At 49.4% G+C, this 26,823-nt stretch overlaps 9 protein-coding genes across 9 annotated transcripts; 1 reads left to right on the top strand and 8 right to left on the bottom strand.

The window, feature by feature from the left end:
- Positions 1-724: 724 nt before the first annotated feature.
- Positions 725-2,470, bottom strand: N7484_009871 (uncharacterized protein; the record flags this gene model as incomplete). The annotated part of the gene is made up of 3 exons (XM_057120258.1): positions 725-1,883; positions 1,939-1,960; positions 2,026-2,470. 3 exons carry the CDS (start codon positions 2,468-2,470, stop codon positions 725-727), a joined length of 1,626 nt encoding a protein of 541 aa, XP_056969813.1.
- A 5,011-nt stretch (positions 2,471-7,481) lies between these two features.
- On the bottom strand, positions 7,482-9,069 carry N7484_009870 (GTP-binding protein RBG1; the record flags this gene model as incomplete). Its single annotated transcript, XM_057120257.1, has 9 exons — positions 7,482-7,501; positions 7,566-7,686; positions 7,739-8,095; positions 8,152-8,489; positions 8,544-8,614; positions 8,676-8,712; positions 8,771-8,845; positions 8,917-8,980; positions 9,049-9,069. 9 exons carry the CDS (start codon positions 9,067-9,069, stop codon positions 7,482-7,484), a joined length of 1,104 nt encoding a protein of 367 aa, XP_056969812.1.
- Positions 9,070-9,640: 571 nt separating this feature from the next.
- Positions 9,641-10,546, top strand: N7484_009869 (putative cysteine dioxygenase Cdo1; the record flags this gene model as incomplete). Its single annotated transcript, XM_057120256.1, has 4 exons — positions 9,641-9,904; positions 9,990-10,061; positions 10,111-10,363; positions 10,416-10,546. The coding sequence occupies 4 exons, from the start codon at positions 9,641-9,643 to the stop codon at positions 10,544-10,546; spliced, it is 720 nt and encodes a 239-aa protein (XP_056969811.1).
- Positions 10,547-11,085: 539 nt separating this feature from the next.
- N7484_009868 (uncharacterized protein) lies at positions 11,086-12,517 on the bottom strand (the record flags this gene model as incomplete). Its single annotated transcript, XM_057120255.1, has 2 exons — positions 11,086-12,292; positions 12,345-12,517. The coding sequence occupies 2 exons, from the start codon at positions 12,515-12,517 to the stop codon at positions 11,086-11,088; spliced, it is 1,380 nt and encodes a 459-aa protein (XP_056969810.1).
- A 1,531-nt stretch (positions 12,518-14,048) lies between these two features.
- N7484_009867 (uncharacterized protein) lies at positions 14,049-16,464 on the bottom strand (the record flags this gene model as incomplete). Its single annotated transcript, XM_057120254.1, has 4 exons — positions 14,049-14,970; positions 14,995-15,638; positions 15,719-16,303; positions 16,363-16,464. The coding sequence occupies 4 exons, from the start codon at positions 16,462-16,464 to the stop codon at positions 14,049-14,051; spliced, it is 2,253 nt and encodes a 750-aa protein (XP_056969809.1).
- A 1,000-nt stretch (positions 16,465-17,464) lies between these two features.
- On the bottom strand, positions 17,465-18,982 carry N7484_009866 (alpha/beta fold hydrolase; the record flags this gene model as incomplete). The annotated part of the gene is made up of 3 exons (XM_057120253.1): positions 17,465-18,241; positions 18,305-18,783; positions 18,835-18,982. The coding sequence occupies 3 exons, from the start codon at positions 18,980-18,982 to the stop codon at positions 17,465-17,467; spliced, it is 1,404 nt and encodes a 467-aa protein (XP_056969808.1).
- Positions 18,983-19,634: 652 nt separating this feature from the next.
- On the bottom strand, positions 19,635-21,491 carry N7484_009865 (putative capsule-associated protein CAP1; the record flags this gene model as incomplete). The annotated part of the gene is made up of 2 exons (XM_057120252.1): positions 19,635-19,686; positions 19,738-21,491. 2 exons carry the CDS (start codon positions 21,489-21,491, stop codon positions 19,635-19,637), a joined length of 1,806 nt encoding a protein of 601 aa, XP_056969807.1.
- A 776-nt stretch (positions 21,492-22,267) lies between these two features.
- On the bottom strand, positions 22,268-23,212 carry N7484_009864 (uncharacterized protein; the record flags this gene model as incomplete). Its single annotated transcript, XM_057120251.1, has 2 exons — positions 22,268-22,830; positions 22,903-23,212. The coding sequence occupies 2 exons, from the start codon at positions 23,210-23,212 to the stop codon at positions 22,268-22,270; spliced, it is 873 nt and encodes a 290-aa protein (XP_056969806.1).
- An 838-nt stretch (positions 23,213-24,050) lies between these two features.
- Positions 24,051-26,397, bottom strand: N7484_009863 (protein phosphatase 2A structural subunit TPD3; the record flags this gene model as incomplete). Its single annotated transcript, XM_057120250.1, has 9 exons — positions 24,051-24,389; positions 24,443-24,780; positions 24,835-24,935; positions 24,993-25,137; positions 25,193-25,307; positions 25,378-25,869; positions 25,924-26,075; positions 26,137-26,242; positions 26,335-26,397. 9 exons carry the CDS (start codon positions 26,395-26,397, stop codon positions 24,051-24,053), a joined length of 1,851 nt encoding a protein of 616 aa, XP_056969805.1.
- Between the last annotated feature and the right edge of the window lie 426 nt (positions 26,398-26,823).

Here is a 26,823-nt window from a genome sequence, read left to right as displayed (position 1 = left end):
AAAAACAGCAAAGGATAAGAAAGACAGACGAGAAAAAGGGATTAATTTGACAACCGGCTGGACCATATATAAGGGGATCAGCTTCTTTCCGCGTGAGCGGGCTCAGTTTAGAAAGTCAATGCGGAGAAGTACGAAAGAAAAAGAAATTAGAAATCCAGGTAAAAAAATAAGAATCAAAGAGAGTGAAGAAGAAGGGAAAACAAAAACGTAAGGATGGAATGAGAATATGAGAACAAAATCAAGGAAAGGGTATGGGGTATGGGAAAGCAAATATGAAAGAAAAGAAACCGAAAACAATTCAAACTCCACGAGAGGGCCCAATCCAAAGGCCACGATCGAGATGTAATATACCGGAACCGAACCCATGTGCCATATCTCATGTACCAAAGCCGGGACGAGACTCGTCAGTTCCGTCATATGCGTGTACCAGCGCCGAATCCAACCCATTCAAAGCAAGTGTGAGGTCGCCCTCTGATTTGTGTATGATTCTGGATCTTTTGAGGATGTCCAGTATCGCCGAGGTCCAGATTTCGGCGTGTGGAATACAGATGTAACGAAAGGTAAAAGAAAAGCGTGAAGAAAGCGTAACAGAGAAGCAAATTGGCCACCCAGGGGCATCAAATCAGGGGAATCATAGTGGTAAGAAAATGAGAGTAAGAGTGGGCGGTAGATGCGATGCGAGAACGGTAGGAAAAATGCAATGCAAACGATACTCAAGGATGTCTCAGCCGAGATTGTGGATGCTCCGTTTCTTGGTCACACGGGGACCATCGTCATGCTCGTCGATTCGAGGAAGACCACCGAGGAAATTATAGCCTTGGCTTTTTGCCAGCTCAAGACGCTCCATCAGCTTGCCGATTGTCACGTACTCCTGTGCTGCGAGACCGGATGGCTGGTGTTGGAAGTAGTTCATCACAAGTTCCAAGGCTTGCCGGGCTTCATCTTGTGTCGGAGATCCAGGCGCACTGATGGGGGACACGGTAGCGGATTTGGACACCACGGGCGGTGGTTGCATGGACTTCGTCGTGATTTCGGGGTTGCTGCGGTTCCGCTTGATCAATTTCCTCGGGTCCTTTCCCTTGAATGCTTGGGATTGCTCGTCATCGAATTCCAGAGGCGACTCGAGGATGGCGACCGGTCCAGCTTTTCGTGGATCTGTCTTGCTGTCTCGGTCGATCGAGTGGTCTGCCGTGATTAGGGTTGGGTCGATCGGGAGAGGGAAGGTCGAGCTGCGGGGTCGATTGTTGTTGCTGTTGTTGCTACCCGAGTATGGAAGACGGGACTGGCTGGTCGGTGTAAAGGGGCTGTCGGAGACCAAAGTTGAGCTGGGACTGATCATCCCGCTGGAGGAGGTATCCAGGGAAGTGGTGCTTTTCGAATGTCCATGTAGATAGCCTCCCGACAGTTCAGGGACTGTATCGTATTCCCGCTTGACGCGGTCCGGACTTTGACCGGGGGAGATTGGTGATCCAAATGCATTGGTAGGAGAGATGGGAGAGTGAGCTTTAGGACTGTTGGTCGCACCAGAGAAATTAGTGTTGATGCGAGTAGGGCTGTTGGACCCGCTTCGTCGGGCATCAAGAGAACCCCTGCGTGACGTAGCACCCATCAGGTTGTTCTTCTGCTTGAATCGCTCCAACCAAGCAGCTGTGAGCACTTTATCTTTACCCTCAGGGCACCCGCAGGTACTGGCGAAGAACAGAGCTTTCTCTTGGATCATCTCGTCGTTGATTGGGTAGCCTCCGCGCTGGTAGTTTCTTGCCCAGTTTGATAGGGCCTTCTCAATGTCAGGGACCCGACCCTTGGCCCGTTTAATAGGTGACCGACTTCCATCATCAGGGTTTAAGTACTTTTCTTTCTGTCGCAAAACTTTGGACACGGTACTAAAATCATTCATGTTAGAGTGGCTCTAAGAAACCGGGGAAGCAACCCATGTACCTTCTTTCGACCCCAAATAATGCTGTGTGCTGAATGTCAGCCCAATAGCCCCCACAAATCTCTAAATCAATGTACTTATAGACTTACCTCCAATATCAGTTTGCTTTGCGGTCTTGTGTTCTTCGTGGTATAAACACATTTGCCGACGATCTTCATCGGTCAGAGTTCTGCGCGGAGTAGCTCCTCCGGTAGAAGATTTCCGCACTGGAGGCGTGGGCGCAGAAGGTGAAACCGATATAGGTGCCGGAACTGGAGGAAGTCCCTCCTGAAAAGGAGAATGGTTCGTAAGCATGCTGGGCCAAGCATGCGAAGGCATCGGGAGTGGCATCGAGGTGTAAGGTGGCGGCAGTGACATGCCGTAACCATCCACCGCCATAATAGGCGAAGGACCATACTCAAACCCACTGAATTCAGGCATCGGAGGAGAATTATGAGGGGAGGTAAATGGACCCAAGTCAACCCAGGGTGAATGTGGGAATTCCCCTTCTGGTGCATGGGGCTCGGTCTCCATGGCGGAGTCCTCCATGGACATTGCTCAATGTGGTAGAATTTTGAAGTTCTTTGAGCTGCAAGGTTCCAGGTCAATAGAAACCCAAAGGAAAGGAATAAAGCCCCCCAGAGCAATGGGAACAATGTGATTAGAGGTGAGACAATGGGAGATAATGCATGTTCCACATACAACAACCCGCAGAGAGACCCCAACCCCGTATAAAATTGAGGGCAAAGGAGACCTGATAAGAATGGGAGTCGAATTGCCGCGCGAGAACGAGATGTCTTTGGAAGCAAGCTAGTCGCCTAATAAAGAGAAAGGGCGCGAAAGGGGATTATACATGCAGGAGGGAGGGGAGAAAGATGCGGCATGCGGGTAAGGCAATGGACGGAGTTAAAAGAAAACCAGTACTCAGACGATCAAAAATCGCGTGGATTCGACAGACCGTGAATCTCGATTGCAACTGGCACGAAAGGGCACAGAGTCCGGAGAAATCCATTGATAACCTTCTGCCCCGAGAAGAATACTGCCGATCTACACGGTGATTGGCTGATACCGTGAAAAAGCCATTCGGGCTAAGAAAAGAAAAATAGGGAATTTAAAGTGAATTTTTGTTGAGCAATAAATTCGAAAAATACCCCTGCAAAATGGTGAGGGGAACGGCTGGTTGGTCCAGAGCCATATAATGGCGTTGCATCTAGTTGCGTACCTGGTTCAGGTATTACCGTGTCATGTATCGTATGGCCCAGTGGCTCTATAAAATAGGGCAAACGCGGGAAGTCCGATCTTCCTAGTAATCTGGTCTTATATGAGTCTTTTTTTGAAATGTTCTTTTTTTTTATTATTCCTTTTTTTCTTAAATTCCGTTTTCCCCCTAATCTCTTCAAGATCTCTTCAGTTTGACCGGGATTTGAACTTGCGTATAGTTCGGACAAACTTGTTGGGTACCCATCCCAAATCATTCCCATGGTCCCATGTCCCCCTAGTATAAGGGGTCCGGGGATCCATGGTTCAGCTGTATTTTTCAATTACTTATTCAGTCACTATGCGTTTGTTCCCGTTTTTTGACGGCTGTCGAATCCTTCAGCATGACTCGCCATTGTCGGTGAAACTATAGGAAATCCACAAAACTCTCGGTGGGCAATCAGAGGCAGATCATCCGTGTACGATGTACGGAGAAGGCGATGTTCCAGGTCAATCATCGCAATGATTTGCTAGGAACCGGATAGCGGATCGTTGGACCGCTGAACTTAAAGCCCGCATGACATCCGTGTAGGACAGGACGATCAAGTGGAATTTCATTGCGGCGGTGCTCGTCTCGTCCCGTCCACCATTTTAGGATAGAAACCTCCAACGGTCTGTTTACCAAAGCGGCCAACAAGAGCGTCGCATCCCAGTTTCTGATCCATACCATGTGACATAATCAGGGGCACGGAGCTTCGTCTCGGTCGAGATGAAGGTTGCGAATGAAAAGGTCGAAGAGATGATCTCCCTCATGACTGGACCAACCCCTTCACATCAAAATGGTCAGGTAGGGGCAGAATCGGGGTAGCAGCAGGAGAGCATATCCCTAGATGGTATTTGAGCAACGGATCTGTGAAGGATATGCCGATCTCATTTTGGCCTTTTTTTCTGATTTTGCCCTTTTGGGCGATTTTGGATCAGTCTTGGGTTATTTTGGATATTTCTCTTATTTTCTTTTTCGAAAGGGAAACCAGGCTCCTGAATGCATCAGACATGACACGGCAAATAGGCAAATGAGGAGCAGCATAGCTCCTCTCCTATGGGCGAATCCCCCACGCCCATTCGCTTGTGCGCAATACGGAATCGATACAAGGGCCGAACTTGGTGGCTGAGGCTGGCCCTATCACAGGGCAGAGATGGCTTCTCGGCGAAGAGAGGGGAACTCTCCAATGATGCGATCGTGCCTTTTTAGCGCTAACTCTCAGCCCTCGTTTTTTGTCGACTCCACTTTCTACCCTGCGCGACCCACAGCGGTCCTCTCCGAGCCGGGAACCTTCAGTAAAGAATGACAAGAGCGGATAGCCTGATCATCAAACAGCTTTTTACACGGATCTTCGCCGGAGGCGGGGGAGGACAGAAGTGGGAAGAGGGAACAATGAACCGGAGATGATTACGCGAGCCGAACGCAAAGGAATAGCCGGTTAGCCATATTCCAAGATCTGGATTTCTTTGGATGCGGTCTGGGTCGCATCCACGATTACGAGAAACTATACGTTTCCCCCGCTTGTTCGAAAGCCCACGAGGGAACCAATGTAGAATTGGACTAGAAATTTCAATTTCTACATGTAGATGCCCTCATCGACTCTGTTCCTTGTTTTGCGTAGAATCGTTCAATGTTTGAGGATGAACAAAAAAAAAAGGAAACAAGGTGACAAATTACTTCTTACGGTATGTTTGTGAATTAACCGTCGGTGACAGCGGCTTTTGATTCGTCGATTAGATCAATCATTCCTGCTTGTTGCCGGGTTTTTTTCTTCTTTTTTATTTCCTTTTGCTACTTTGCACCAGTCATATTGTTTCTGACTGGAAAATTCTTTCTTAGTGCGTCCTTTGGCTTTTTCACCTTTTTTTGTTTTCTTTTTTTATTTCTTTGATGGGCTGACGCCATCATTGGGGGAGAAAATGGTGGATGATGCCTTGACTCGTGGCTTTACTACGTATTGTACTCCGTAGTAGAGATTTTATCCCTCGGAGCAGCAGAAGAAATGAGTCTAGGCCAGTCAGAATTGAAATCGCCTCTGCTACCTGGCTATAATTGCTTCTTGTATGCCCACTACCCTTCCCGCTCTGTATCCCATGCGGGATAAGCCCAGGTGCATTCCACCGTTAGACTCAGGAACAGACTGGTCGGGGAACACAAGGTCAGAATGCATGGAGGGGACAAGGATTAGAACAGGATGAGATGGTTGGGTCGAGTCAGGTACCGATCCTCTTATTACGGTAATCTCCCACTCCGTAGACTTGCCCTAACGGAGGATTTCGGCCGGACTGCGCAATGTTTTCCTGATGTCGATCGCATTTTGCCATGGAAAGCAAGAACTACTCTAAAGGACGAACCAGCCTTATTTGGTCAAGACGATGACATAATGCTCAGTAATGAACCTGTATCCTCATTTAACTCCGGGGAAAGATTGCAGAACCGGCTAATGCAATGCAATGCAACGGGGGCGACCGATGGATCCCACGAGAAAGTCCACCTACCCGGCATCGGGACGCCCACAGTCACCTGATGGGAAACATTTGCTCTCTGCTCAGGCTGACTACGATGTTTCCTAATTAATTCTTACGGCCCAAGAGGCACCATCTTCCAGGTGAATCCTGCCGATCTTCAGATCGTGAACAGCTCCCCGAGTGGTCTGGGCGAGATCGGCGATTGGCGATACTCCACTTGGGGCCAGAAAGTCTGTTCTCCGCAACCATTCATATTCAAATGGGCTCAAGCTGTGCCCCTATTGGGTACTTGCAAAAGACCTGACCCTACACCTGTTGTGGCACCTGAGTTCTCGTACTCCGACAGTCACCGAGGCCCAGGGTTGATCAGATAAAACCCGTGTCCATGGCGATTCCAACCGAGATTCACCGCTTGTTCCAACCTCGAACTACTGGACCTACTAGCTCCGTCTTTCAAATGCAGCACGAAGGCAACCGGAAATGTGAGTTTTTGCTGATCCTTGAGAGAAGAGCTCGTACTTTTGAAGGTCCAATTTTTTAATCTCGACTCGAGATGCTCTAGCCTTGGGTTGACATATCATTTTTGCTTTGTCCTCCACCCCCTCTCTGCAATTTCTGACCGAACCTATCGGATCCCCTTTTTGCTTGTCGGGCTGATTTACCCCGGAGCTTGCGGGTATACGCATCCCCTTGATCAGCTTCATGATCACCGTTGCCGAATTGGCACGGGGATCCATGTGGATGTAGGTCAGTGCACGGGGTCCCGGCCCTTCCACATGTATGTAATTGTCGGGTCGAAGCTATCGATTCCCCCGGAGCTTTGACCTGAGGTCAAGCTGACCTGACGACTCGTGGCAATCTGTAGATCGGCAAAAGGGGAAACCGGGGTTTGTCCATGGGGGCTGGACCAGGGAGTTGCCAATTTTCGAGCTAGCAAGGATGTTTGTGCAGGACGGCAGAGGAGGTAAGTCTTTTCCAGGGCTGGATATCGCGCCGATAAGGACTATATACCGGCGGCATCATTGGCTGTCGCCGAGAAAATTAAATGCAGGTCGTATATTGATGCCGTGAAGGGTAATTGTGGCTTAGATCATGATTATTAATATTTTGGTCGTTAATATGATTGTCGATATTAAGTGGGATGATCGTTGGGCCAAAAAGAAGCAAAGTCGACGCTATTCATCGTCATTTTAAAATTCCCAGTTTTAATTCTCTCTTGAACGAGGCGCCGCCACGGGGATGTGTACATGTAACTGAATTATGCAGTATATAGTTTGACGATGCACGATTTAGAACTTTTGGGTTGTATTTTTTTTTCTGGGCTGACAAGAATTTCCCCAAAGATCAATGGGTAATCATAACAATATGGACCGGTCGCTTTAAAGGCCAAACTAACAAATGGATAACAAGATTGAGACATGGCGCCCGCCAAGACCGTCAACAAGGCCATCTCTGCGGCCCTTGACCCTTGGGCTTTTCTCCAACTGGACCTCGTGGGCTCAGGTCACGCTTTGAGACAGGGGATGGGATTGAAAATCAGAATAAGCAAGTGCATGCAAGCATGCTCACAGCCCAGCAATCAATCTCCACTCTCAAAGCCTTAACAAAACTCTGAGAGGCCTTATTCGACGGACCTGGTTGTCCGTGCGAGAGCGATTCTCGCGATCCAACCACACTTGGGTTCCGTGGCGTCTTACAGGGAAGATGGCTACAGTCCAGAAGCCCGTACCTGTCAGCATGGAGATACATGGGTAAGGTATTTTCTGGCTCAGCCCAATCTACCACCCCCAGCATGTTTTGAACCGACTCGTCGCCTCGCCCAGCGGGCTGTGATGGTCGAGTACTGGAGTAGAATCCATTACCGCTTAACAATAGACACTAAAAGCCACTGTCGTCAGCATTCTGCCCCTGTCTCACTTTCCGAGTAGACAAAAGTACGCACCAATATCCTCGTCACCCAGCTCGTGTGCAAGACCAACACGCTGAGGCTGGTGCTTGACAGAGCGGCCATACACAATGGCATGCTTGAACTGATCCTTGATCGTGCGATGAATTTGGTTACACTGAGTGCATTGTTAGTAAAACACACCGAATGACAAGTTCAAGGTCCCTTACGAAGTCTTCCACCGTGCAGGAACCGGCACGGAGGACAACAGGCGCTGAGTAGTCAGGTGCCCTTCCCTTGGGCTTCGTGTAGATTCTGCGCAGGTTAAGCTTATCCCACATCATCTCCAGCAATTCGTCGACGTTCCAGCCGTGCTCGGAACTGATGGGGACAGCGTTGGGGATCCGGTACAGAAGATCCAACTCCTCAATAGAAATGGCATCAATCTTGTTGAGCGCATAGACAACGGGGATGTAGCTTCGGCTCTTGGCTTCCAAGACATCAATCAAATCATCAATAGTCGCGTCGCATCGAATGGCGATATCGGCAGAAGTGATCTTGTACTCGCTCATGACGGCTTTGATTTCCTGTTCCTGAGTGTTAATGACTGCTCTCAAGGACTCCGGACCGAACAAGGACTCACATCATGGGAAATGTTCGTCAGGGGAACAGTGCTGGTGATCGCAATACCACCCTTCTCCTTCTTCTTGAAGTTAATGTTGGGGGGCGACTTGTTGATCCGGATACCAAAGCCCTCCAATTCATTCTCGATGACGCGCTTGTCGACCAAGGGCTTGTTCACATCCAAAACAATGAAAATGAGATGACAAGTCTTGGCCACAGCAATAACCTGACGACCACGACCCTTGCCGTCTTTGGCACCCTGAATAATACCGGGGAGATCGAGAATCTGGATTTTGGCTCCGTTGTACATGACCTGTCCAGGCACGGTCGTAAGGGTTGTGAACTCATAAGCGGCAGCTGCGAAGCGAGTCAGTATGCAACAGAAAGTTGACAGGATATGTCCAAACAAACCTTCAGAGTGCTGGCCAGTGAGTCTGCTCATCAGAGTACTTTTTCCGACAGAAGGGAAACCAATGAAACCACTGAACAATGTGTGAGCAGCCCGATATAACAGCAGACATAGTATATATCCATGACACTTACACACTAGCAACACCAGTGCGAGCAACATCGAAACCGGCTAGAAGAAACCACATTAGCGATTGATCTAGTATATAGAGTTTCGCCATTTAACTCACCACCACCGCCACCACCTCCACTAGATGGGGTCAAAAGCTCTCGCTTCAGCTTAGCAAGCTTAGCCTTCAACTGTCCTACACCGATTGTCAACCTTGTCCATTGTCATGATTCAATCTCGCTCGTTCATTCATTCGGTTTTTCGTACCCAAGTGGTAAGAGGTGTTCTTGTTCTTCTGAGTCCGAGCCATCTCGGACTCGACCTCCTTGATCTAAGCCAGTATAAATCCCGTCAGCGTTGTGGGCGCAATGTGTGAAGGTATTCGAGTCCCGCACTAACCTTGTCAATTGTGGTCGACATTTTGGCGGTCGAATATCACAGCAGGCACGAAGAAAAGAAGGGAAAGGGTGGTCCTGGTCGATACCGCAGAGGTGGCTCTCTCTACCGAGTAGATTCCCTCTGCAAAAAAGCGACTCGTAAGTTGTGGCGAACAAAGTGCACCAAGGGTTGTGGAGACCACAATCTTTGAATTTTAGTCAGGGCGGGGTGCAGGCCTGAGGCAGTAAAAGTGGGAAATTATGTCATATACTGCCTGAGAATTCGGGCCATATTATCTATGCCTCAGGCGCTTATAGCTCATCGGCTGCAGGAACCAAAATTTGTGGCAAGTAACTTTATTCGATTGAAGTGCAAGCTTGTTATTCACCATTCAATGGTCAATTGCAAGTGACTTCGCTCTTTCAATTGGCTTCAGTCTCACACTGCTGTCACCCCTCATTATATGACAGTGGGGAAAGAGGACGAGGACCCCTAGTAAAGCGGCATTTCCGGCTTGATTGCAAACTCCGATAACGGTTTCCACGTTCTACCCAAAGACCACAGTCAACACGCCATATCAACACATTATCATTTTCAAGTATCGTTACCAGAAATGCCGTTCCTCAAAAATGGGTCTGAGACTCCTCCCGATACTGAGGAAAGCTTGAATGCATTCGAAAAGCTCGTGCACGATCTCAGTGCGGCTCTAGGCCCGAGCTCCGGTCTTGACTCAGATGATGTCGACCCGAAGAATATTGAACTTCTCATGGAGAAATATGTATCCAAGTATGAAGAGTGGGAATCTTGTGCCTTGGGCGATGCCAGCAGATCTTACACCCGAAACCTCATTGATGAGGGAAATGGCAAGAGCAACCTTGTGAGTATGATGATGATGACGCAGAGCCCAATGAATGGATCTGTCTCAAGGTCTGCCGCATGGCCGTGCTAATTCAACTTTCCAGTTAATCCTTGTCTGGAGTCCAGGAAAGGGCAGTGCAATCCACGATCATGCCAATGCACACTGCGTCATGAAGGTAAGGTTGCCGCTCAAGTGAAGCCGGGACCCTCGCTGACTGTTTGCAGATTCTCAAAGGAAAGCTACAGGAAACATTGTACTCATGGCCTGATCAAGAGAAGATAGAGCACGGAGAGACATCCCCACCTCAGATTACCCGGCAGACTATCTACGGGGAAAATCAAGTTACTTACATGTCCGACAAGGTTTGTCTTATGCCCAATAAACTTCATCAGAGGTCAACGATGCTGACTGGCATGAAGCTTGGGCTTCATAGAATATCAAACCCCGACCCGAACAACTTCGCAATTTCGCTTCATCGTGAGTCTTTTCTCCTTGTTTAGCATGGGATATCCACTCATACATCATCTAGTTTACACACCACCTAACGCAGCTAAGGAGGGCTTTTGTCTCTATGATGAGAAAACTGGCAAAGCAAAACATATCAAGCAAACCCACTTCTATTCTGTGCGTGGGAAGCGTCTTGACTTTGGACAGTACTAGGCACATCTCTTCTTCTGTTTGGTGATTCTTTCTCCGGGGTCGCAAAAGATCGGCTGCACATTCGAAGCATTCACGACTTCTTCTAGAGGCATAACGCTATTATGATTGAATGACAACTTATTCTTATGGAATCCACTAGCTTTTTATTAACTCTTCCAGAGGTCCCGCACCCACGTAAATTCTAGTCAGGCACCCATATAGGTGTACTGCATAGTTGTTGCAATAATATATGAGAGAGTAAGGCGAAGCCTTGACTCAATTCTTTTGGGGGGATACTGAGACGTCTTAATCTAGTTGTACTGCAAAATTAACGTTCAGAAGAATGATTATGCACACATTCAAGGTGTACCCTGAACTTCAATGTTAAGGTTACGCAAATGGAAATAAAAAAGTCAATAATAAAACATGTGCTTGATTAACCAGTAATCTATAAAAGCCCCAGTCTATAGAGCCCAAGCTATGCCAAAAAAAGAATAATGCTATGTGCAAATGCAAGATCGTAAACGTTCAAAATATACAATAAAACCCACACATCGCACTTAAGTGTCAGTGTTCTTGCAGGTGAAGCTGGCGGTGCTAGTGTCATCATGGATAGCAGTGCCAGAGGCATACAGACCAAGCACACACAAAGCAAGACCGAAGAGAGCAATGCCAACATTCAGCACAAACAAAGCGATCTTACGCTTCGTAGCGAACCAAGAACCCTTGTTCAAGTGCAGCCAGTAGATACCGCTGAGACCATAGCTGAACCAACTAGCGAACAGAGCACTGATCAAGCTGTTCAAGTCACTGAAGACGGGGATAGCCTCGGCGATAATCCAGGCAACGACCCAGCAGGAGATACCGAGGCCGACCCAGATGCTAATGGACTTCCAGTTGTTCTGATGGATCAGACCAGACTTAGAGCAGAGGCGGAAGTAGATGTACTTCAGACCAATGTGGCCGTTCACGACACCAGCGCCGACGATTGTAGGGATAGCGATACCGTAGGCAACCTTACTCATGAGGGAGCCGGCGGCGGAGAGGGCGGGAGAGGGGACTTCGCTACCGACGTAGTAGTAGATGACGACACCGGCGGTTAGGTAGAGGGAGATTTCGAAGCCCTGGAGCATGAAGAGGGACTTCTTGAAATCTTGGGGAGTCTCCATCTCGGCGATCAGACCAAAGAAAGCGACATGGGCGCAGTAGGCGAAAACGATGTTGGAGACGGCCTGAAAGGCTGTGTAAAGGGTTTGTTCGGTTGTGGCTTGGATAATACGGCCGGGGTGTTCTTCGACACCAACGGAGATCATGGTGATCATGACGGCGCTGAAAATACTGATGAAGGAGGCGAAGGAGATCCAGGTCATACCCTTCATGGTACGGGGAATGGACAGCACGAGGGAAATGAGCATGCCGACCAGGGCGAAGACGATGGAGCAGGTGCCGTGGTTGGTGATGGTGTTCATCATGACACGGAAGGTGAGGATGTGGCTGCCCATAACGAAGATACAGAACAAGAATTGACCTCCACCGAAGAGCTCGCGGCCGAAGCGGCCCAGCAGAATCTCACCGGCGTCTCCTAGGTTCTGGATGTGGGGGTAGCGTTCACGCATGAGACCAATGTTGTATCCGGTGTAGGTAGCAAGGAGACCGAGGCCGACAATCAGGATGACACCGGGAACCAGGCCAAGGGTAGCGACAGCGCTAGGCAGGGACAGGACACCGAGCGAGACAGACTCGCAAATCATAAGAAGACCACATTGCCTAAACCTGATCAGCAATATCCAACAAAACCGAAGTATAAGGAAGAACATACCACCACTTCAAAGTCTTATACTTAATCTCGGCATACTCCTCGTTACCAAAAGCATCCGAGACCTCACCATGCTTCATAGCATGGACATCATCCTCAATGTCCTGCTGATACTTCTGCTCCTCCCCGATCTTGTCATTGGTGTAAGCGGGAGGCTGGATGTTGACGGACTCCATGTTGAGTAGTGAAGAGAGATGGATTCCGGGGTTGTCAACAAGCAGGGTATGGGGAATGAATAAGGACAGCGCGAGGCATTTATTAAAAGGGCCCCGGGTTAGAGTTTTGATTACCCCAAAATCTCCGCGTGCCGATTTTGCCCCGTTAGAGGCAAAACTGTTTTCGGAAGCCTTTGGAAGATCCACCGAACATTCCGTGTTGGATGGTGGTTGGTTGAAGGGCTGACACCGGGCCGAGAATCGGCTGGTTCACCAATCAGCGGTGCGGCTTCACTAACTTTGACTAATAAAGTTTTCTGCAGGTAACGATCTGACCCTGGGCGGTTCCTAGCCGCGCTATGCAGGTACAACTATAGCCATTTCACTAATGATTGTTGGGTGAGGAGGTGATGGCAAACACTTTTTTTCTATAGAAATGTAAAGGATCTGAATGAAAATGTTGTTTGCCATGAATCGTCAGAAATCAAGTTTTCTCGGTTTCTCCTCTACTATTGTTCACCGGTGTGGCTTCGGAAAGGTGCCGCAGAGGAATTGAGTCGTTCCGGGTCGGCTCTATTTTCTTCCTAAGGACTCCGGACTTGGACTCTTGCACCCCGAGCTTCACGCGTACGATCGTCCGCATTGCCATCTTGTCCCCATTTATGTCCTTGGCATAGTCATTGTTTCTTGGCAGACATAACTTGTCATAATTCTTCCTCAACCAAAGATTACCAAAGAAGCTCTCCATAAATCAAAATGACTTTTTAGTGAACATGTCAATATTCGATTTTCCAATTAGACTTCGTTATAGAGTTTTTGAGGCAAAAATCAAACAAAGTTTGGGCGGAATACGAATCCAGTCCCTCGCGTGGTTGACAATTACTCCGCGTGGCTGACCTAGATCTACGTACCAAATTTTCTCTCACCGGTTCACCCGGGATTTTAAGTTAAGACATTATGTAGGGCACGAGATAAGCCTCTTGCTTATTTCTCCTTTGCCACTGTTCTATTGGTCTTCGCATCGGGAGCCCTAGGTCGACTTCGAGCCGTCCGAGCTATCCTGGCTGTGGCGGATCTGCCCTACCGCATTAGGAAGGTCAATAACCACCCAGCCTAGTGGGGTCCAATCTCGGATGTCGGATGAATCGCACTGATGTTTGGGCCAGACGCGTAGCTCTGATAGACGTGATCTCGACTGGATGACTGGCTTTACTGACATACTGAAATGTCGGATGAAATTGCCTTTTCGTATGAATGACAGGTGGAGCCATATGGAGAACACGGTTCATATGGGTGTGATAACTACCTAATTTATGCAATGCAATGTACAATGTGCGATGGAAACGCGTAACAAACTTATCGGCACAAACCGGAATTCAAAGCTTCAGTACGAAGATGGTCATCAAGATTAATAACGTCGCGGACATGCACATTCGAACCAAAGAAACCGCGGAAGTGGAAAAGTGGAAAAAGATGAAAATGAAATCGTGAATGGGCGGTTATTCGTCCCACGGCGGGCTAGGAACTGAATTCCCGAGGTCCAGAAAGCTCCCTACTTAAGAGCTCCGGATCCTCCCAAGCTGCGGACTGTCGACGGCGGAGCTCTTCGAGCTGGATCAGGGGATTCTGTAGATCGCCATAATAAGTATGTGGCCCGGAGGAGTTGAGAGAACGCATCAACCGTGACACCCACCCATTCCTCCTGGTTCGGAACCCCCTCTGCGGTAGGGAGGGTGGATGTATCATCGTCGCCCTCCAGACCCCGCACTCGATGGATCGGCGCCGGGGTCACGGGGAGGCTGGGCCGTTCGGTTTCCGTGGGGAAATCGGTCAGTTTCATGCTTGGCCGGTGCCCAGCGGTCGTACCGATGGTAGTGGCTGTGGAGGCTGTTGAGAAGTTGCTTGTGCTCATACTAGTACTCCTGCTATGGCTTGAGCCTGCCTCCACGGAGCCAGATAATACCTGAGGCTTTCCACGGCGAGCTTGTTGAAGAGAGTCTATGTAGCGCTGAATATCCAGGTCTTCATCCCAGGCATTGGAACGGGAGTATTGCTCGTAAGTCTGTGCAGATGGCTCGAATACTGCTTGAGGTGGGAAATGCTGGGGTTCGGGTTGGGTGGTTTCAGGTTGAGTAGGTTCAAAGGATACCGGGTCAGCCTGTTGCGGAAGCGTAGGTAAAAGCGGTTCTGGGGGTGGTGAACGAGGAGCAGACAGCTCTGTGAAGACTCTGGTCGGCTTGGGCGCATGATTCTCCCAAGGGAAAATCTTTGTAACCCTGTCGGGCTCAGGTTTCGATTCGGGAACTTGGTAGTACATATTTTTGGGGGCTTCAGGATACGATGGAGGTGGTTGGAATAGCGCGGTATCCTCGGACATGGTGTATGTCTTCTGCTCCAGACTAATACCTTCGGGCTTAGTATTGAGCGGTGGTGGTTCTCTGTCTTGTGTAAGCGGACCGCTTTCAGATGAATGACTGGTGAACAAAAAGCAGCCTTACCGGGAGGCATCCCATTCTGCCTTTGGTGCCTGGAAATGTGGAGCTTCTGGCTCAGGCGAAGGGGCTCGTTGCCAATTCTCCACCACATGCGAAGGTGAAACAGGTTGAGGATGATGGATATGAGATTCAGCTTGGTCAGATGGCTGGTGGTGCTGCGGTTGATGATGATGATCGTGGTGATGATCGTGGTGATGATCGTGGTAATTATCGTGGTGGTGATCGTGCTGCTGCTGATGAGAATGAGGATGAGGATGATGCTGGTGGTGTTGATGATGATCATGCTGCATTTGCTGGGCTTCTGGGTCCGCTTCATGGGTTTCATGGTGTCCATGAATCACCGGCTCGGGAGCATAGGGAACGGGCGGTATGAAAGTCGAATACTGTTCTTCTCCGCGAACATACTGCGGAACAGCACTCAAGACTGGTATCTCGGTCGTAATGGGATCCTGGCTGGCTACATGGTGACCATGATGCGGCTGTTCATAATACGCCTTCATCGGCTCCGGTACTTGGCCGAGCACATTGTGATCCTCCGCATGAGGGAAGTGATGAGGTTCTGGCCAATGTTCGTGGTGGGTTTGTTCCGTTTGTTCCGGCTGGTCAGCAATATGGGCTGTTTGGGGATAGCTTGAGAGTTGCGAAGTCTGTGGAGTGCTTTTCGATTGCGAATAGGAGACCTGAATCCACTGTTAGCTGGGCTCCTCATCGGGAGCACAATACTCACAAAAGGAGAGTGGTAATGTCTATCATAGACTGACCACCACTTGTTCAACAGCTGGTTATATGGCGAGTCCAGTGGAACTACCTGCCTGGGCATGTTCCATGGCTTTTGCGAACCAATGAAGTGAATCAAGCTGATCGTACTCTGAAAATGCTTGTATGCAGGGATGTACTGATAGTTCGCACTGGGGGTGCAATTATACGTGAAGCTCAGCCTATGCCAATCTCGGAAGTGCATGTTCAACAAGCCTTGATCGGCTCCATCAAAGCTAATGCCCCGCTCAGCCAGCGCCTTCAGAGAATAATAGTCCTGCATATTGGGGCGGAGAACCATGAGCCCACTATTGAAACAATCTGGCCAGCCTACATCGGGAGCAGCGGCAAAGTTCACGTCCAGTGCGAATAGCTCGTCTGGTGTACGAAGAGACACTACGTCACAGTCGATATAGACGATCCGTTCGTACTGTGTCAGGCGCCAGAGCTCAATTTTTGTGAAGGTCGCAATCAGATCGGGTCGGTCCATCAGCCATAAGTTTGCGGGTTTGCCATTCACGATTGAATGGACTGGGATGAGCTCGTCGTAGACTGTCTGGAGCACATGGATATGTTAATTTGAATCAGACGAGTATGGTGACGATAAGAACATACCCGGAGCTCATTGACTGTCTCTGACCTTAGTGTGTTCGGTGTAAAGAGCGCCACCAGCTTAGCTGTCGTTCCATTATCGCGCAATGAATGCGCCAGTACCATAGCACCTAAGCAAAGCTCAGGTCAGAATACAATTTTCGAGGCGGAACCTTGAAGGCTGCTTACCTGGCAAATAGTTATCGCTCAGCAGCAGCTATAGATGGACGTAAGCTTGATTCGTCTTCTCTTCCAACTCGGATGAAAGGAAGCCGCCGTCACTGACCGTACAATAAACGCCCCTCTTTTCAGAACCCATGACGGCAAGCTTGCCTCAACGTGACCCAGCACTTGGGAGTAAACAGCACGCGCGCAATTGTGAGGGAAAAGGCCGATCAAAAGAAACCCCTGTTGGCCCACAGTTATATTTATCCTGGTCGAACTTGTCTCCAATGACGGTTTGGACTGGTCCCGCTGCTCAACAAGCTAGCGGACCACAGAGACTGTGGTACCTGAACCGGACGCAGGTTCGAGGAAAACGAAAACGACTTGCTCTCACAAGCGCTGCAGCATTCTGTCGGGGAAGTCGTGCAAGGTGACTCTTAGTCGATGTGGCAATCAGGGGTAAATGAGAAGCTTCCAACTTTGAGAGAAATGAAATTAAAAAGAGGGGAAACGTTGAACTCCTCAGAGCTAGCGATCGAGGGGAAAAGTGGATTTCGGGGAGAATCTCCACTCGCTGACACGGGTGATCCGAGCTTTAGCACCCGCGTTCAGTAGCTCCACTTCCAAGGTTATAGCAGTTGCAACACGAGACTTTTCCCGCGCTACGTTCCAGTTACTCTTAATTGATTCGCATAATCACCTGGAATTGTTCAATTTGCTCACAGATCCAATGTTTTGGGGTATCTCGCAGAGAAAGGGGTGAAAACAACTAATCGTTGCTGGTCAAATTGGCCTCCCGTTCGGAGCCGGGGGTTGGTTGGGACGGTTGCCAGGGGGTTAAAGCGGGACGCCACCCGGTAACAGACGCTGCATGGTGATACAAAAGACTCCGGACAACGGACATGATAATTATAGGAATCTCTAGTGCGCGAGATGCCTACAAAGGTAGATTCTGCCCGAATTACTTCCGGGCAATGACTTGCACGCTGGACGTAGCCAACGCAGCGCCGATGTCGCCTTGCTCGCCGTCAATGGCCCACTGAACCGCCTTCGTCAGAGCCGCTCGACTCTCAGACTCAATGGGGGTGAAATGTCCCGAATTGGGGAGCAAAATGACCTGGCTGTCCTTGGGGATGAAATCCGACATGCCATCCAGACAGATGGCAGTGTGTAGCGCAATGTCTTTCTTGCCCCAAAATATGGTCGAACGGGCCTTGAGGGCTCCCTTGACTCCCTGGAGCCCAGTTTTTCCATCTGCGAGCTTATCTAAAGCAACCACTGTCTCGAGAGACTTCTTCCAATAACTGGTCGCCGCACCGTCCCGGTAGTAGCCGGCGAGATTCATCACGTTGGCAAACTTGGAGTCGAAGCGAACAGTGCTCGGGTATGTCTCGCCGTCCGCAGTCTCAGTTTTGGACTCTTCCAGAGAGGGGCCCATGCTGCTGGCCATGGAATTCGCCAGATCTTGAGGAGTAGGCTTCGCATTGCCGTGCGAACCGATGTGGACCATCTTCATGAATGCTTGGTTGCCGCCTGTCAGAAAGAAACGGGCGAAGGGAACGGGCAGCTGCATCACGAAGATATATCCCGACATTTTGAGCTGGTATCTCAAAGGAGCCAGGGTTTGCCATGCCTGGCGCAACGGCGCACGAGCATTGAGTGGAGAGTTCCATGCATCGTTAAGCATCTTCCGTGCAGTAGAAAGCATACGGCGGATATTAGAATTAATCAGGCTTGGCTGAGTCGAAAATTAGCTGGGGTTACACAGTAAGGGATGAGGATTCGCTTTGGATTTGCTTACCAATGGGCCATTGCTCAGGAGGAAACGGTCAGCCAGCGATGGTGCTTCAGCCGCTAGTCTCATCGCGATAACGCATCCCCAATCATGGGCAACGATGACAGTTCTCTTCTTGCTCGTTTCCGTAGCATTATCAACGCCGTATTGGATTCGCAGATTGATGATAAGCTGGGTCATGTTCTCCAGGACGTTGGTCCCATTGTATTTTTTCACGCCTTGGGTGCCACCATAACCCGGCATGTCAATCGCTACTAATGTAGCAGATTTTTGCAGGTCAGTGTTGCTAACAATATGTCGCCACACAGCCCAACTGTCTGGGAAACCATGAATAAAGATCACCAAAGGCTTGCTGGAAGCCAAGACTTCTTGAGAATTGGGGACATCATTGCTGAGGAAATGAAACTTGAATCCAGTAGGAAGAGTCAGGAAATAGTGGGAGAGTCCAGCATAGTCCTTAGACAGATTCCACAGGCGGTCATGAGCTGTGCTAGATTAGAAGAAACTCTGAGAACTGGAAGACCTATTGTACATACCAAGTTGGAGTTCTAGCTGATCCTTCTCCGTGGGCTTTTTGAAAAATATACCTAATCGGACCGTTAGGAGGCCGTACAAGACCATGGAAATGAAACCATAGGTGTAGGCCACCATCCAGATGGTGCCCTTGACTAGGAGGTTTGCCATTGTGGTGCGATGATCAGCAATTGGTCATAGACAAAGGTGAAAAGATTGTCTGAGGGGGTTTCAGGGTGTGACAGCTGTATTTATCAAAGAATGCTCACGCCAGAGGGGAAACCTCGGCCTCGGATCCATTAATCATCCACTTTAGCCTTTAGGTCTCCACCTGACAATCAGCCAACGAAACCTCCTCTTCACATATCAATCTTTTGAATTACAATACTTAAACAGTTGTATGCAAATCGCTTGGATAAGAGTGCTTTTCTAGCATTTTGGTGAAATACAGTGATATCCGCCTCAATGTATCGGATCCTCCAGGAAACGCCAAGTCCATCTTCACATGCAATCAGATGAAAAATAAGATAAAAAAAAGTGTATCAGGCGGGACAAAAAGACCCCAATTGGGCAGAAGCGATTATTATGAGTGAAACAACGTCAAAAAAGGGTATTAACACATGATGGGGTTAGTGGCATGATGAAATAAGAAGGGGGGGGGGGGGGGGGGAATAACATCTAGAACATTGAAGACAACAAAGAAAAGGCCGTTATCTCGTCGAGTTCCCGCACGAGTATGTCTCGGTTCAGCATGCGGGACAGGGTGGGAAATTAGGGTATATACAGAAACGATGTCTTGGAAGGGAGGAGGATGTCATGCAGTTCACAGCGAGAATCCGAGTCTATCTCGATTGTCGTCCACGAGACGGCCGTATCTATTATTCAGGTTAGAGGTTGGCAGAAACAATGTAGGGAGAATGACTTACTCTAGGAGCAAACGGAAGAACCAGACCTCCAGGTCCTCGTTTCGCAGCACTTTCCGGGCCCAGTCCTGGCCCTGAGCTGCGATCCTCGGCGCTGTTTTCCGGCCATCCTCCTCCGACAAGAAATACCGCATGGTTTCTGTATACTCATTACCCTTCAAGCTGAGTGGCGCATAGTGCACCCAAGGCTTGAGCCACTCGTCGTGCCACTCGCGGAAAATGGCGATCTTGTAGACAAAGCTGTTGCTGTGGAGGAAGGCATAAAATCGTCCACTGAAGGCATTTCCATCCACATCAACTAGGTATTTGTGTGCCCATGCATCCTGCTGATCAGCTGCCTTGACAACTTCAAAGTATTCCTCTTGGGCATGACAGTCATCCGGGTCACACTGCCCAATGAAGGTAAATTTGACGTCGAATGAATCCCGGAATTGCTCCTGTTTCACCTCCTGCGCGGCCCACAAATTATCCGGTTGGCGGGAGAGAATCTTGGTTGTACCGAGGGAGTTAACGTTGTCGACAAACTGTTGGCGGTGTTGGCGACGCCAGCCGCCTGCACGCGAGAAGCCACCGGTCGTAGACCCACGCCAGTACATCCGATCCGTCTTCGCTTCCCAGCTGTAGTCCTTTTGCTGATCGTAGGGCACCTTGTCGGCCCAGTACCAAGGGCTGGGGTAAAGAATATCCTGGAAGCTAGAGATTTTACTCTGCGAAAAGATAGGAAACAGGTCATGGACGACATCAAAGGCATTCGGGCGGTCGAAGAAGCCATAGGTGTATCGAAGGGACGGGGTGTGGCAAATATCAGAGAAGGCGGTAGCATTGTAAATGAAGCCTAGTTCTCCATATGCGTACGGGTCGCCATTATCGGCCACATCGTCGTCGAGCGATCGCGCAGGGCTATCCACAGGGCAAGACATGCGCGAGTTGGTCCATGTAGGCTGGTGCGCGAAACGGTTGAAACGAGTGGTGCGCACCTCATCGATACGATCTCCCTTGTTCAGGTCCGCGGCGCGTGGCGACCATACGTTCGTGGGTGTATTGCCATTGAAAGTAGCGGGGATCACGTAGTCGGTGGCGGTCTGGACAAGACGGTGGAGGTCTTCCCCAGGGATCACGACGCGAGGCTCATCATGGGTATTGAAGACCAGGTCCATGTCGGGAAGGTACTGGACGAAATTGGCCATCATACCAGCCGTGGCATCGCGCTGCCATTTCCTCCCATCGCCGCCTCCTTCGGTCAGGGTCACCTTACCATCACGAATCAGAACACCCAGCACTGCGTTGTCGAAACCGAGCGTCTCACGGGCGCGTTCACGGATAGTTGCCGGCTTCAGGGCCCAGAAGGGAAGCAAAGAGTGGTAGATAGAATCGAACTCATCAATCAACTGCACACCCTTGGCCTTGGCAAACTGGAACCACTTGTCGAAGTTGGGAGGCGGGTGCATTTTGTAGCGACGCTTGTACTCCTCAACCGCCTGGGCCAGAGTGACGGACTGGCGCGACTGCACATGGGCAAAGTTTTGCTCGGCATTGTCAACTAGGTTTGCAATTGGATGAATCTTCTCAGGGGTGTACGAGGTCTGGCCGGCATGGAGTTGAGGATGCTTGATCGGTTCGGGGGGAGGGAGTTCTACCGGCGGCTGGGGGGTTGTTTTCGGAGGCCGGAGGTAAACGAGGGAGAAGCACGCGAGCAGAACGACCGCAAGTAGGATGATCAGACGTTGGGGTCGCATCCTGCCATCTGGAGAAGGCATGAAGGAGAGGAATCAATAAGTTGAGGAGGAGGGGAGGGGGGTTAGAGACAAGGAAAAAGGGGTCTAGGGAGAGGGATCCATTTACATTCTGGAGGTGTCCAGGCTGGCCAAACCTATTATTTTAAAAAACCGGGGCCACTTGCCAAGACTCTTGACATAATTGTCCACGTACGATGCCAGCGCAAGCTTTTTTAAACCTATAAGGCTGTTATCTTATGATGCTTATTTTATTTGGCCAATAGATTCCAAGGCTATCTCCTCAAGCTGAGGGGGCGAATTCATACATCGGGAAGCGATACCGTTGTTGCAGGGAAAGGCTAGAACTTCCAAGGACAAAGATACTTAAACTGAAGTTTCCCCTATTTTAAGCATACGTACAATAGACAAAGATTAAGTTATCTATAAATGGTCTGGTCCCTTACTAAAGTTGTTTAATGTTCTTCCAAGTGGAGACCGAACAACATCTCGCTTATTTATTTCCCCCTCGATACAGCAAACTTTGGAAGCACCCATAGATCAATATAGTCTTGGAAACGTGGCTAATTCCATGCCAAATATTTATGCTACTGCCCATGTACTTGGGTCAACAGTAGGACTTGAGTTTCCTATATATGCAACGTCACGCTCCTGGGCTCTCTGTCGCAGGGTCGGGACTGGGAAAGGTTCGTGGTGACAGGCTTGAGGGTGATCCATACATAGGGCCATAAGACCTCCAAACCCCCATAGTAGTCAGTTCACAGTGATATATTCACTGGAACAATACTTTCTTAAAAATACTATACTCGGCCTCCCCACCGCACAGCGACCCAAGAACCCACCCCGTTCAACACAAAGGCACCAAATGATTGAACCATATACTTTTGCGCCTGGGCAACATGGAGGTAAATTGCAACACACAGCAGAACAACCAACGAAATATGTACCAAATAGAATGACCGTCGCCGATCCTGTACGGAGCGAGCTGCCCCCTTCTGAGTAATACCACGAGGCCGAACGAAGAGCAACAAAGCGACGGCCGCAGATAGAGCTAGAAGGCCACACTGGACATCGAAATCACGCACTCGCTTGGCCAAGAGTGTGCCAAATTCTGGGTGGCTATTCTGTACAAAGAACAAGAGGTAGAGAGTGGCATGTCCGAAAATCAGAGGTGAAATAACCATACGACCAAAAAGCCGGTGGTATGGGGTTAGGGTACTCTGAGGAACAGAAGTGATGAACGGAAAGATAGATGCTGCAAATGGCTTCGAGGTTGATATGTATGCTGCGGGCGACATCAAAACCTGCAAGGGAAGCTGAGAGAGAGCGACATGGCCCAGCGCCTTGGTCAAGTGGAGATAATCTGCGGGACGTAAGCTGCTGTTGACAAGGGTTGTACAAGCAAACCAAAGGGAAGCAAAAAAAGTAAACTTACCATCGCCACTATTCCACACACAGAGGCCAAACAACCATGATAGCCAAAGGCCACACAAGGCATACTGCCTCCGAGTTTCAAGCCACCCGGCGACCGGAGGCCGATCCAACCATGAGACAGGTGCCCGGGGTGTTTTTGCTCCGCTTTCAGTCTGAGAGATCCTCTTGCTTTGGGAGATGACTCGAAGAAGAATGATGACAATCATGATGGACCATTGCGCAAAAGCGCCCCGAATGTCCAGGAGCTCCCTGCGATGGAGCTTCTCCTCTTCAGAAAGAGTGATGAAATGCCACGGCCAAGGGGATTCCATGTTGTAAACCAGATTCTAGACTCGATTAAGTGATGAATTGAGATCTAATCTCCAGACCAATAGGTCAATCAATGCACTGAAGCGCTTGATGGGGGTTATTTGCTGTAAATGTGATGTAGAACCCGCGGATCCCAAATAGTGCAGAATTAGCAGGACATAAACATACTGGAGGGAAATGCTGACGGGCAAGCTTGGTATTCCTTTTTGGCAATTGCTAGTGTAAACATTAGCAAGCTTTGTTCAAGGAATTGACCAAGTGTCATCGACTTACGCGTGCAACGGATTTAGGGTGACGCCGTCCCTTGCCCGCTGACAAATGATGCGATTTGACTCGTCCGTCATCCTAGCTTACTGGAGTACATTGTTAGCGCCTAGAACCGTGACTGGTATGTTTATTCATGGTAAATGCGATTACGTGTTAAGGGGGTCAGATAATTCTACTCAATAGTGCCATATGACAGGAGAGGGAGGCACCGAGATATTAACCGACTTTAGCCCAGTAAGCAATCAGCAGAATAAATGGGAAACTAGATTATAGACCAGGTGCTAGAATCTAATGAATGAAGTGTCGAATTAACCGACCAAAAATTAATACTGTCGTCGTTGCTTTTATGACTACCTCGGACCGGCATAGACCGTTATGTATGGATCAAAAAAACCTCTACATTAAAAGGAAACGCCATCAAGACATCTCATCCCACAAAGCTGGCTATTCTCTAAGCTGACAGGATGTCCATGCCCGGAAACCACAATGGTATTTGCGTTATTTCTTTGCGCACTGGATGTTCTCGCAAGAAAGTCAATTTGCATGGGAAGCCACAGGTTTCCAGTAAATTCCTCAAGGAGAGGTCTGCATGGCTTCCTCCGGGTCAGCACCCGCAGTGGTGGCGAAGTATCGGACATCAACATCGTCATCTTCCTGGAGCTTCTCCAAGCTGGGCATAACCTTTTGCTGAATGAGCTCTTGGCTGTGGGGCGAAGGAGTGACGGTCTCTCCCGACTTCTCTACCTCAACCAGGGTCTTGTCAGCTGGAAGGCGGCGCAAGGTATCAATAAGAACAGCGTAAGACTTGGCAACGTTAAACCGGATGTTTGGGATCTCATCCGCCACCAGTCGGTCCAGGATGGGAAGGATGGAGGTTTCGATGATATCAAGAGTGACAACCGGTGCAAGAGTCTGTAAGAATTAGCAGGAGTGACAACTTAGTGGAGAATGGATGTCAGACTCACAGAAATAGCAAAGCATGTTGTCATGCGGTAAAGGTAGTTGGGATGCTGTCCCATGGCGACCACCTTGGGAATAATAGACTCCTTGGACCACTCTACACCAAAGACTTCTGTAAGTTTCTTCAAGTTCTGGGTGGCAGCCTCTCGGATCGAGAAGACTGTGTCACCTAGCCAACCCATGCATAGATCACTCAACTGCTCATCAAAGAACTTAACTCCCAATTGGCTCGCAAGAAGGGGAATGTATTCGATGATGGCAAGACGCACGCGCCATTGCTTATCCTCAGCCAGCTGAACAATAGCGGGGAGCAGGGATTGGGAAAGAAGGTCAATGCCAATAACTAAGACAGAGTTAGATCGAGTTCAAAAAAGGGTTATTCAAAAAATAAGATTACCTTTGTTCACCTGCTCAAGCTTGGAGATGATGTGAAGGCGGACATCAGGGAAGTCATCCTTGAGCATTGAAAGGAACATAGGAAGAAGATGGGCAATAGTTCTAGAGATTAGGTTAGTAAAGTATAGCCATTTTCAAAATAGATGTATTAGAACGAACTCCTCCTTTCCAAGAATAGGTGCAAGGCCGCTGATCTGAGTGCCCAGAGAAGCCCGAACATGCTGAGATTGATCGGAAACGAGATCTTCAACGCTGGTCATGATCTCGTTGAGCAGAGTGTCGCGGTCAATCAAGCTGCAGAAGCCTAATAGAATTATTAATAGCTGTCACGAGGCAAAATACAGGTTCGGACGACATACCAGGAATTTGGCCAGCAACAGCCGTGCGGACCTCAGCCTCAGTATCCTTCAGAAGCTTCACGAATGCGGGTACCATATCGCGTGTGATAACTTCTTCGTGCACTGCTTTGGCGATCTGGAAAAACATTAGTACCAAATGCAAATAAAAAAATTAACCTCCAATGTGTCATATGTAGAGCACAAACCTTCTCATATCTATCAGCGACCATGTAACGGACCCTCCAGCTTTTATCCTCAAACAAATTCCGCAGCGAAGTCAGCAGCACTCCATGGCTGGGCTGCTGTTCCTTGGGGATTTCCTCCGCGATTGCGATGAGGATATCGACTGTCAACAAGCGAACGCTGTCTTGGTCATCACTTGCAAGATATTGGAAGAGGGGTATCATTTCATCGATAACGACGGGGGTCTGCATCTCCTTGACGAACTTGGCCAAGTTGTTGGCCGCTTGCCGCCGCACCATGGGGGTCTCATCGTGTACAAGGGCACCGAAATGCTGTCTAAGGCTCTGCTGCGTCGTTGCGGTGGCTTTCTTGTATGGTGTGCAGTACAGGCCGGTTGCTGAGACCTTGGAGGTGAACCAATCGGCTTTGGAGAGGTGGAGGACCAGGGGTACAAAGTGTTCTTCAACTTGGCTCTCGGACAACTGTTCGCAAACCTTGTTGAGAGATTCGACAGCCTGCGTTATTAATCAGCAAAACGTCCACCCAGCCTCAAATTTATCTCAACCGACCTTTTCCCGAACCAAAGGCTCCTCAATCGCCGCCAGGTTCTCCAACGGAGACAGGAGCACGTGCGCGTGTTCCGGTCCTCCGACATACTCTGTGAAGTTGCCTAGCTCTTCGCTGAGTGCGGTCAAAACCTCGTCTTCATCCTCCACGGAGTCTAAAGATAAACTCTGTTAGGCGCATGCAAGATGGGTAGGGGTCGGTAAATGGAAACCAACCATCCAGGAATGGAATGAGCTCTTCTCGGGTTCTTTCGGGACCCAAGGCCAGAGCAATGGTAGATAGACGGTGAATAGCATTGAGGCGGAGGAGGACATCGTCGTGCTAGGAAATTGGGATGTGAGCTTTGACACATCAGATTCACCCCTCCTCCGGCGGAGGGAGGGGGGAGAGCATAGAGTTCATCCTTAAGATACCTTCAGCTCATCAATGAGCACCGCGATGGGGTAAAGCTCATCGTTCTCGTTTTGGCCCTCCATCACGGATATCAGTGTAGATTGTGTATTAGGTGGCGTGTCGGGGAGTCGGGGCGGAAGGTCCCAGTCCTGAGAGCAGGGTTGATATCGGGGATAGGCTCGACCCAGCGAAGTAGAAATTAATGGTGATCAAAGGAAGGATGACGGCATGAACTCAAGACACTGAGGAGTCCGAGAGTAGGTTAGTTTTGACGCGGGGTGGATCGAAAATAGGTAGGGGAGAGTGGTAGTTGGAGAGAGAGCGGCCGGAGCGAGGTTTCGTGGGGTTTTGGGCCGCAGACCACCAATTTGGATGGAGTGAAGCAGCAAGCAGGGAAAATGCGGAAGACAAGGACACACCAGACAATTGACAAGTGATATATAGCCTATCACCTAAAGCTAGTTTGTCTTGGGTTGAAAGCCCCCGGAAAACCTCAGATCTATTTTTCG

Source organism: Penicillium longicatenatum (assembly GCF_028827895.1).
Source record: "Penicillium longicatenatum strain IBT 33135 chromosome Unknown contig_6_segment0_segment0, whole genome shotgun sequence".
NCBI classification, from domain to species: Eukaryota; Fungi; Ascomycota; class Eurotiomycetes; order Eurotiales; family Aspergillaceae; genus Penicillium; species Penicillium longicatenatum.
This window is presented reverse-complemented; position numbering and strand designations above follow the sequence as displayed.